The sequence below is a fragment of the Nestor notabilis genome, unplaced genomic scaffold, assembly GCF_000696875.1.
Source record: "Nestor notabilis isolate BGI_N333 unplaced genomic scaffold, ASM69687v1 scaffold23326, whole genome shotgun sequence".
NCBI classification, from domain to species: Eukaryota; Metazoa; Chordata; class Aves; order Psittaciformes; family Psittacidae; genus Nestor; species Nestor notabilis.
The window spans coordinates 431-12,203 of record NW_009934646.1 but is presented as its reverse complement, the minus strand read 5'-3'; the positions used below and the strand labels follow the sequence as shown (position 1 = coordinate 12,203).

Here is an 11,773-nt window from a genome sequence, read left to right as displayed (position 1 = left end):
TCGCTCTTCTTACTGCAAGATGAGAGGTTGTAGCTAATGGGACAAAAAAAACAGGGCTTAGGGAATGAAGTGTAGCCTGTTTCTGATTTTCTTAAGCAAAGCTTACTTAGAAGAAGATTGGGATCCAGAGCAGTAAAAGGCAGCAGCCATCACAGACACATATGCATGCAAGGAAGCCTCAGATAACTGATATCAAAGAACAACCACTAGAATGATCGCAAGTGTCTCAAAAGGCTCATCTATCATAGAATCACAGAATCGCAGAATGTTTAGGGTTGGAAAGGACCTTAAGATCATCTAGTTCCAACCCCCCTGCCATGGGCAGGGACACCTCGCACTAAACCATGTCGCCCAAGGCTCTGTCCAACCTGGCCTTGAACACTGCCGGGGATGAAGCATTCACAGATTCCTTGGGCAACCCATTCCTGTGCCTCACCACCCTCACTGTAAAGAACTTCTTCCTTATATCTGACCTAAAGTTCCTCTGTTTAAGTTTAAAGCCATTACCCCTTGTCCTACCACTACAGTTCCTAATGAAGAGTCCCTCCCCAGCATCTTTGTAGGCCCCCCCTCAGAAGGCTGCTATGGGGTCTCCATGCAGCCGTCTCTTCTCCAGGCTGAACAGCCCCAACTTTCTCAGCCTGCTTCCTACGGGAGGTGCTCTAGGCCTCAGCTATGAAGAAGAGTGGACCAGAGCAATAATTACCCGAGAAAGTGCATAAAATTATTTCCACTTACAGCACAGTCTTCTTCCTTTTAAACAAATCAAATAAACACTGAGTGTTAGCATTCAAAAAGATACCAGGAATTTGCTATGGATCATTAAAACCTGAATATTACGTGTATTATGCATATATTGCAGACCTTTGCAGCATAATATTAATAGTTTCTATTCCCTGCATTGTCTTCATGCAAAGGGGGCAGAAAAGGAAGTATGTTTTATTCAAGAAAAAAACCTGAACACCACATGTGAAGGAAAACAGCTTACAAGACACAAATATGACATATGTAAGAGATCTGAGGATACATTTGCTGTCAAATTCACACTCCAGGCAAAGGATACTGAATTAAATGTTCTGCCAAGATCCTCATGGGCTTGAGTTAAGTGATGAGGTACATGAAATCCGCTAGAAGCTTCCACATTGCTATGCTAAGCAATCTGAGTGGCACCAAGAATATCAAATCTCAGTACTTGTTTTGAAAACTTTTAAATATGGCTTGGCTTTCCTTATGTTATCATAAACATCTTTACATCTTGCATGTAAAGCAGTCATTTATGCAAGACTTTTTAAGGACATTAGTACGTTTCATCTTGCTTAGCTAAACTGGTGGAGAGGAAAAGCTGGCAGATGGGCTGCCACCCAGCTTAGAAAAAGTGCATTTGTTCTCCAGTTCTTACAGTAAAGAGACTGATCAATCTTTCCAGGACTGAAGTTAGTGACTGCATAGTTTTTTCTAAGTTACTGAGTTTCTGGTCACCTTTACTTACTCCACTGATATGTTCCCCCCATTAATTATGCAGGTTTTCATTACTGGCTTAGCCAATTTTACGTTGTGGATAATTCAAGTCCCCCTGTTACCACATTTGCCATTTGAAACAAACTCCTCAAAGCATCAAATAAGAAATCATGGGGCTAAAGATTTGTTAGCCCCATGCCATAACTTTGCATGGGGCTAACAAATCTACAAATACTTGATCATTGCATGTACTCACACCACACACACACTTAGGTTTTGGTCATAGTACACCTCAACTCTGCAAAACTATTTGATACCCATTCTAGTATAACCCCTCTTCAGCTTTACCCCTGCAGTTCCCATCCGAGCCACTTCCTACTGCCTGGATTTTCTGCTCCCCACCCTGTATTAAGCTGAGACCTTACAAGGAGAGCCTTATGGACAGGACTGAAACCCAGAGACAGCTCCACAGAAGTTTCTCTCTAGCACCTGATTTTCTCCTACCGTTTCTCTGCACCTCTCCCCCATTCATTCCCTTCTCAGAACATTAAAGCAATGGCTATGGTTCCCTTTGGTTCCTCATGTAAAATATTCAGAAATTCTTACCCATGAGTCACATGTCTCCTTTGGCCACTTCCCCAAGATCCTGTGAAGAAAACTGCAGCAAACCACCCCAGCACTGAGAAGGAGCAATGCAAGTCTCTCCTCCTCCTGCACAGAAACATCACCTATTCCCCATTCCCAGAGACATCACTTGCCAAAAACAGTGAGCCACCAGGTCTACCAGTCACCACCTCCCCCTAAAAACCACTAACAGCCTCCAGCCATTTCAGCAACTGATGAAAGCTGCTGGTTTGCTCCAGAGGGCAGCAGATTTCTACCTTCTCCAGGATGTCCCCTGCAACTCAGAAATAAGCAAGAAGGTGCCTGCACCACACGCAGTCTCTTCCCCCAATCTCTTCTCCCCTTTCCCACATACAGTGTGACAGGGAAATACTGTAGAGGCAGGCAGGATTTGTACAACACTTTATTACACTGCTGAAGACTGGGAATCAGTTCTGGCAACAGTCTCTTTTCTGTTACTCAGGCTGAGGAAGTCAATAGTACAATGTTATTACGATGTCACAGTCTGAAAGCACACAAACTCTCAATACTGCCATTTGCAACTTTGTCCTGTTAAAAGAGCAATTCAAGCTGCGAAGTGTAATGCTGTTACAACCTAATGCACTCTGGTGGCTGGTGTATTTGCAACTACTATAGTTTTCCAATGGCATAAGAGCAGCCTAAACTTCTGAGTGACACTGCAATCAGAGTAAGACTTAAGGTGAAAGGCAGTAGCACAGGTCTTCACAACAAACGAACATATAATTATAGCAAAGCACAGAAGGCTCTATTTGGCACAAAGTGTAAAGTCAGAATTTACATTCTAAGAACAGAGCATGCTTATGTGACTGTAAAGAAATCAGTATTTGCAGCAAGAGGCAAGATAAGTTACCACAACCTTTTGTGGGAGAAAAAGGGAACTGGTAAAAGCCATGTCTGCAGTGTTGCCTTTCATATTTCAGTCTTAACAGAAACCAGTATTTGACTTAAAGTCCTTTTTAAAACTAACATGATGATGTTATACCTTACACAGTGTCAACTAAGGATCTAACTTTACTACACATATCAGTCCTGAATTCCCATGAAAGTGTTTGCACAATTGCATAGCTAACAGTCAGAAGAATCATGCAATATAAGCTACAAGTACAGCCAAATGGACCCTTTATTGTACTTGCAAATACTGATTTCCAAAATAAAGCACTTTCAAGATAACTAGAAAACATACTTTTCCCAAACCTGCAGCCTAGAAGTAAGTAGTAAAAGAGACATTTTAGAATGAGGTAATAATACTGCATAGGCTATATATTTAAATCCAAATTCCAGAAGTGATTTGGCTTAAGTGTGAAATTATTTAAAACTGACCAGAAAGCAAAAGCTATATACTTACAGAAATTTAAAAACAAATCCAAGTTGACCCTAACAGCAGATCAGAAAATAAATAATTTATAAAGGACTTCTTTTTCTATTGCCTTGGTATTTTTAAACTTAGTGTGACAAAAGCACAATTTGAAAAGAGCTTTGCTGCTTTTTCCATGGACCTGCTCCTTCTAGAATACTTGCTCAACCTCAGCATGTCTCCTTCAGTTAATCTGAGCCAAGACTGGTACTGGACACACATTGTCACAACACTCCAGTGAACACTGGCCTTCCAGTCCATATTGCAGCTTCTCTTGCCCCAGCCTGTGTTCTGAAGCAGTGACAAAGCTTTATGACACAGGGTGTTCTGAATAGAGACTGGTGCTTAACAGAGAGTGTCAGAGACCTCAATTATCATTTTAAGCCATTTGAAAACTAAGTTATAATGAGCAATAGTGCCTTTTGTGATTCTTGTTTTTTATTTAAAATGTGTTATTGAAAGTTTGCTTTAATATTCCCTTGTATTAGTGCTTAGTTCCCAGAAATCATTCCTGTCACGCCATACAGTTTTCTGAAAAGATAGTATCTTCCATCCTTACCCCATTTTCAATAAACTCTGTAGCAGACAGTCAATGAGCAGACTAAGATAAAGTGCATATATTCCTTTCTGACACAGGCAACAAAGTTGTGGACTGAAAAAATAAATCATACTAAAAATTGAAAACCACACCAAAAAAGAAATCCTACTGTGGCCATTTAGCACCTCACAATTAAACTGTCCCACTGAGAACTGCCCAAAAATACTTTTCTTCAAGTGTCTGTTAGCTTAAAAAATATTTAATTTAATTCATTTTTAATTAGACTGAGAATCACAAATTCCTATACTCCTTGAAAGCTACAGCTCCCCCAAGGCTAGCATACTGCATTTTACCCTTTGGATCCAGGCTTCAAGCTTGCGAAAGCTTTGGAGTTCTTGAGGGAATGTGAAATTTCATTGAGAAAAGAAATAAAATGATAGTCCTTTTCTGACTTCTTAGACTCAAAAATAACTACAATAGTAAAGTGAGGTTCAGGGCGTGTCAGAAAGTATGTGCTTTGGACTTTATCATCATAGAAGTGAACAACCTTCTCCAAACTGTTGAGGTCAGAGGTTCTGTCAGTCATAATCATGATTACATTGGGCCAGTGCATAACAGGCCTGTCACTGGGCAGAGACACCACTGCAGGGTACTGATCCACTCCTTTGGGTGCTTCTCTGTAAGAATGGGGATGATGATAACCATGTCCCTGAAAACTCTCTGATCCACGATTGTCAAAAATTAAGGAAACATTGATGGCATCGTACTTCCGGATGAAGCTGGAAATTTTCCCAAAGTAATCAGGATTTGTTTTAGCAGTCAAAGTTTTCATTTCAGATGCTGTTGTTTGTCGACTAAGGGCCTCGTGAAAGTAAAAGCTAAACTTGGCAAGGAGAATGTTTTTGAGCTTCATGAGCCAGAGGAAGAGGTGTGGAGGTTGTACAGCCTTCTGAGACTGCCCTCCAAACAGGTGTTTCTTGGTCTCTCGCTGTTTCTCAAAAATTTGGCCCCAAGTCTGTAGTTTTGTGTGAGCACTGTGCAAGTTAACCAGGGATGGAAGGAACTTCCACTCTGAGATCTGAGCTTGGGCCTTTAAGAGATGTGCAAGCACATCTACTTCCAGCTGGAAACTGCTTTCAAGAGGACTGAGGATTGGATGATGAAACCTAGAAAACATAACGTTAGTCAAGACATGAGAACTGCTGTATACAACAGTGAAATAATCAGATAGCATGTGTCAGTTAACGGACAGAAGACCAAACATCAGAGTGAAGTGTAAACCAAAAAAACTAACATTAATTTAAAAAAATGGTTCTTTTAACTTAATAGAACTCTTTGCATTTGACAAAAACATCCGTCAGACATTTTTCTATCAAAGCAAGGGAGTTATATTTGATCAGGTGAAGAACACTCACTGTTTATCTTGATCTATGAACTACAATGACACCATTTCTTTTTAAATTCAGGTGGTTTTGTTCCTATTTAAAATCCTTTCTGATGATAAAGTATGTCTGGATAGTTCTGGAATACCAGTAAGACATTAAGTTAAATCAAAGTTATGATGTTATACATTTGCTGTTTGTATAGGGAAACTATGTGAAAGTCGGGCCAAGCTTTTCTCTTGCTTTTTAAAAATCACAATAAAATTGTGATGGAAAATTAGTCAATAGAACCATGATTTACCAATGAATCAATTCTTCAAAATCTTGGTGTACTAACTTCAAATCTTAGTGTACTGACAGCAATGAAGGGCAAAAACCTGTGTCAAGATTTCCTTATATCATAATGAAGGCGCTGTAACAACCAACTTCTCTCACTAAAAATTCAGGTCAAGCTCAGCTCTCAACAGGTGTTTAAAAAAGAAAACAAACCCAAACTCACACAGCACCTCATCTACCATGTAGAAGTGCCACTGCACATCTTATTCACAAAAGTAATCCTGCTATCAAAACAAATCTTGGTTAAATGGAATTTTATCAATCCATTCTATAGATTTCTCACTTTGTTTTTTCTGAACTTCAGGAAAAACAGACAGTGTAGCCTCCCTCCCTTCTCCTGATACTCAAATTACCTGTAAATTTGGGAAAAATTACTTTGTAAGTTATATCATGAGTAAATACATACTTAATTAAAACTGTGCAAAGCCATTCCAGTTACAGAAGCTAAATATTTAACTTTAGAAAGAATGAGTCTTTGGCAAAGGCAGAAGTGGCCTTTTTAGTAAACGTGTTCCACAACAGGCCTTTAAGATTCTTAAAGGGTCTCCAACAAAGAACAAGCAATAGTTCAAAGACAAGATTTTATGAGGTTTCCATTTAAGTAATGATAGATTTATCCACTCACTTCAGACAAACATCCTGGGTCCTTTTATTGCTTTAAAACAAAGTAGTTTGTACTGAAGTCTCACCTTTAACAGCTTATCTTCAGACAAAGTGGAAGCAACTGCATTACTCCCCTCAGCTTGCAGGGCACAATACATATAATCCATTTTGGAAATACTTGGTTCAGAACTAAAATACTTAAACTTATTGTGGACCAGAAGAGAGAATGAGAATTTTAGGCGTTCCATCCCTTTCTTAAGCTTGTGAAAATTGTCTGACAATTTTATCTCTATTTTTAGGCATCTCTTTTTTTGACAGCCATGATACACATCTTGAAAGTATTTGTTTTAAGATGCAAGTCCATATTTATTTGTAGAAAATGATATCAGGAATCAGTTGATGCCCCATGTTCTGCAAACAGGCTGGGCTGGGTGACCAGCCACCTTCGTACACAGTACATGTCAGTAACCATCACACCTACCCACTATAGCAGAGATGGCCCTTACTGGCTACTTTGGTGGGCTCAGAAGTCCAGAGCATATTCACATTTCTTTGAACAAACAAGAGTTAATTTTAAATAATACTCTACTAACAGTCAACATAATATAATTCCAACAATTTTGGTACTCAGCAGAAAAACAGTTTCATTGCCATGAATTAGAAGGGGAGGACAAAAGCATTATACATTATTTGTTCCAGATAGTCCCTTTGAGTGCACACTCCACACAGTGGTTTCAACATACCTGCAGTCAGACCAAGTAGGTTATTCTTCAGTCTTAAAAGCAATTAAAAAATTCATACAATGCAGCAGTGCCAAGTCTCCTGGATTAACATTATGATGTACAGCTTCCCACTTCTACTTTGCTTTGTGGCTCATAGCTATTTTCATGTTTCACTGCACAGCAGTATTTGCTAAACTGTTTTAATCCAAAAATACATACTTCAGCCACAGCTGAGAAGCTTGATGTAGTTGCAAAGTAAACTAACAGGTTATATACTCTGTATATCTGATGTAACTGAGTTTCATAACATAGAACCACCTGACTGAGCTCAGTATCACATAAACCAGACAGATTTTTGCAATATATCAATAAGCTGGAGTGTTAAGAACTTAAAGACACATTGGAAAAAGGATTTTCCCCATTAATCATTCTCAAAAGCAGAGGGATGCTAGATTTTTGGGCTACAGACATGAAGCAGCCTCATTTTTCTACATTTTATTTCCTTCCATAGATCACACACACGTTTTTTTACACTTAAAAATAATTACATCAAAATAGGTTCACTACTTATTTATTCATTTTATACGAAGCTTTTAAAGGATCCTGCTTCTGATGCCATTTTAATTATTTCAGTTAAGACCCCACCCAAACCAACAGTTAAATCAGGAAAAGTTGCTTCTCCAGCTGTATTCTATAGAAAAACAGAGTCTAGCATTGGCTGTGTACAAGTCAGCAACAAGTAGTAAGACAACAGCTTTAAACTGTTCAAGAGTTAATGATTTTTCAGATCCAGACAATATGACTCTGTTGTTGACATTCAATTAATCCTGTCATTCCTTTACTATTATCTGAACAGCTATCTTTAGATGTAAATGAAAGAAACAAAGGCCAGAATCTATCTACAGATCAGATGCCCACTCTACTCTTAGCACAATTGGCTGAAATAATGACACAACCTCAACTACAAGTGAGGGATATATTGACAGAGGGAAGAGGCTGGGTAAGGATAAGTTTATTTGACCTTTCACCTGGGAGGGTCAACAGACTGTAAAACAGAAATACCTTCCAGCCAGCACACACCAGCCTAACAGCCCCCAGAAAGTAAGCAGAGACATAAAGAAACTAAAGGAGGGCTAAAGGAAGATAACATTATATCCACTTTTTTTTTCAGAGATACTCTGTGACTGGGGAGAACCACACAATGACTACTGAATCAGCTCTAAAGCATGTTAGAACGTGTCCATCTTAGAGATTGCTCATTAACCCAGAGCAAGATCATCAGTATTCTTCCCAGTGAGGCACTACTTGTTTTTCTAAAGAGGTTACAATGATGACTTCGAAGCACAGAGCTGTCACTGAAATACATTTAAATAGCACAATAAAACATTTCATATTTAACAGTCTCCAGTCACTTTGTCACAAAGTATCAGGTTTGGTTTTCAGATTTTTAACAGTGCTGTTTGACTCAGCACATGTTCAGAACAGATGGTGATGGTCAGTGTACAAATAAATCAAGTTTTCAAAAAACTTACTTCCCTGTACTTTTTAATGTTTATCTCACCAGGGAAAAAATATGCAAGTTTCATTTTTCATTGCACCAACTAACCGATATTGCAAGAGGTCACAAACAAAGAATTGCAAAAAAAATATCTCCAGTAGGATCACACAGACTAGGTTTGATTTTCAAATAGCAAAATTCCATAGCAATTTGCCCAAGTTATTAAAAAAAAAAAAATAATTTTTTTTTTTATTAAATAAGGGAGTCAGCTGCATTGCATATCCAGAAGCAGCACTGAATTATTTTGATTTTTCCTAGGTGTACACTTTAAAAATCGTAACTGAAAAAAGACCTCAGAATATTCTCCCCAAATGTCTTCTTAGACACTGTTTCACTAGCCAAGATTTAAAATAAAAATAAAATTTAAAAAAAAAACCAAAAAACTACATTTTCAAGTTAACTTCCCAGAATGGCTACTTTGTTTTGCTTTGAAATAGAGCATTAGAATTTCAGTCTGTTGACAAGCATCCAAAAATTCTCTCTTTCAAGTCTCACATGTGTTAGATGTGAAATACCCACCCCACAGTCATTTAGAAACAGCCTGGAATTCTTATAACAGGAACTACTGGATCTTAACTTCAAGAAACCATAATGGCAGTGACCACTGGCAGAGACTCAGAGGTGCTCCTTCTACTGGTTCAAATACCTCTCAAGCAAAGTGACAATAGAGCACCATAAAACCCTGCTAGGCAGACCTGCTACAGGTCTAAAAGCTACACCCTGCTAGGTATAGCTTTTAGAATTAATAAGCAGATACATATTCTAGTCTAAAAAGTAAAATTGTCACACAAATATCCGTTTTATTTAAATACTTCTATTTTACTGATGTCCATATGGAATTAAGTCTTGTTTCCTCTCCACCTCTAATGAAAAAGTGCAAGTCTTAGATCCTTTATAAGGAAAATGACTCTTCCTCTCTGTTGAATGTGAACATGCTGAGTGTTAATTATGGAATAGGGAAGACTTCTCCTAGAACATGATGAGTAGAAACACGCTCCCTTTTTTACTTTTCTTTTTCAGAGGGGTCATTTTGTGAGACTTCATGCATCTGCTGCTGCTGACCAACATTCACTTCATGCATGAACTCATGCAAAGGGCTCTACTACTCAGCAGTCAAAGGACAGTAAAGCCTTTAGGCTTGCTTTGAACCTCAACATCTTTTACTTCAGATCATATGTCCGAGTACTTACTGCCAGCAAATAAGCACTGACCTTGAGCTGTATTTCTTTAAGATGGATTCCAAAATGTTTACCAGTTCCTCAGAGTTAATGAACTTTTGGGTGCTGAGCGTGTACATTTTTTCGTAGAAGTCTGCAATTTCCATCCGAGCCTGAACAAAAAAACAGAGCTGTTCAGACAGGTGAGAAAGCAGCTCTTCCAAGTGAGGAGCTGTTCCTCCTAGTGCATTGTGACCCGTCGCCACCACCTTCTTCAGCTCATTATGCAGAGATGTGTAGATGGTTCGGATGGAGTCCTTTCGGCTGAAGAATGACTGACCACCTGTTCAGATAAATATGGAGGTATTACCAAAATCCAGGGACAGCAAAGATAGACAGCAATACTGGAAAATCGTATAGAACCATGTTTGTTTTCCCCTAGGTGTTCTTAAGTGTTGTTTGATCACATTATTTATTTCTTTTTAATCCAGGAACAGGTTTCAGTGTATTATTCTGCAACCAAATTACATGTAACATACACTCAGAAGCACTTCATATAATTTCATGCAAGTTATACTTCTCCCAATTCATATTTCAGCAGTCAGTGACTGCTGCAAAACTTCAGTTCCCTCACATCTGCCACAGTTAGGGAATGACCTTTCAGAAAACAATGCTTCAGTTAAATTTGCCACTATGATACATGACCTGGAAATACTGTTATCTGTAGAAGTCAGAAGAATTGAGTCATCATGAAATAGCCTCCACTTCTATAAATAACTCTATGTCTCTTCAACAGAATTCCCCTACCAGTACCTCCTCAATCATGAAGCACTCAAATTTACAAAGCAACCTTTAAATGGGACCCATTTAACATTTGCATACAAACCAAATGTTTCCAGTCCCTACAGCAATCTTAATGTAAACTAGAATTCAAAAGGAAACCAATCACAATTTCTCTCAGTGAGACCACAGTGCAGGTTAATCCATAACTAAAACTGGGGGGGGGGCGGAAGGAAGGGGGTGTAGAAATAAGTCTGTGCTTCTCTCTGGCTGCTCAGCACTATGAGGAATTTAAAAACAAGTAAATGGCAAAAGTAGAGGGTCAAATTTTGATGCTACCAGAAGACTGTACAAAAGTACTAACCCTGTTTCATAACCTCTATTTACAGATGCCCTTATGTGCTGCTGTGGCACTCAACAGCTGCAGCAGAGCAAGGATCACAGGAACTGAATCTCTGGAATTTTCAAAGAGATTCCAAATTTAAGTTCCACTTTGAAACTGCTTATCAATTTTGTAATAGTGGATAGGCCTTTTCACATCCATTTTACACACAGAATGGTCAAAAGTGACCTTAGCAATTTAAGGCAGAAAGGCAGAGAACTGATTATCAGGAAACAGCTACCTTCCTAAGGCAAGAGTAGCCCCCCGGTCACGGGTAGAATGAAAAATCATCTATTGCTGTTGTTTATGAAGTATATAAACAAATAAAACTTTGTACTTTCTCTTGCCAATTTTATCCTTTCTGCAGGCACCAAAGTTGCTTTTTAAAGTCAGCCTTATAAATAGACTTTTGTCTGTAAAGATCTCATAAAATAGTTCCAAGCCACCACTTAAATACCAAAGCATAATTTTCTTGATGCTTCACTGCATTACACATCAGACTCACACCCCTTGATCCATTTTCCATGCCAGTCTGCAGTTCAAAGGGAAAATAAGCAGCTTTGCTCAGACAGCAACATGATGACAGATCATCCTGTGCCAGTGGGGATTTTTCTATTCACATACTGAGAGAGTGAGAAGCAGCCAAGACTGTGGCCAAAACTTCCTAAGATCCTGCAACGCCTACATGAATAACAATTTTTATGAGGCTATCTCCAGCCTCGAGTGCTTACACATATGCAGCTCTAACATCAGGCCCTAGAACTGTGACACAAAAAAGCTTTAAACCTCTGGTCACCCCACTGAGCTCACCTTCGCCAGAATCTCAGCCAGAGCATCCCAGCACTGAAACACCCCTGG

The 11,773-nt window shown here is 38.9% G+C and overlaps 1 protein-coding gene across 1 annotated transcript; it reads right to left on the bottom strand.

Moving 5' to 3' along the window:
- Positions 1–4,102: 4,102 nt before the first annotated feature.
- LOC104408020 (chromosome unknown open reading frame, human C12orf66) lies at positions 4,103–10,100 on the bottom strand (the record flags this gene model as incomplete). The annotated part of the gene is made up of 2 exons (XM_010017455.1): positions 4,103–5,161; positions 9,808–10,100. Coding segments are annotated over 2 exons (1,110 nt in total), but the record flags the coding sequence as incomplete, so codon positions are not given.
- Between the last annotated feature and the right edge of the window lie 1,673 nt (positions 10,101–11,773).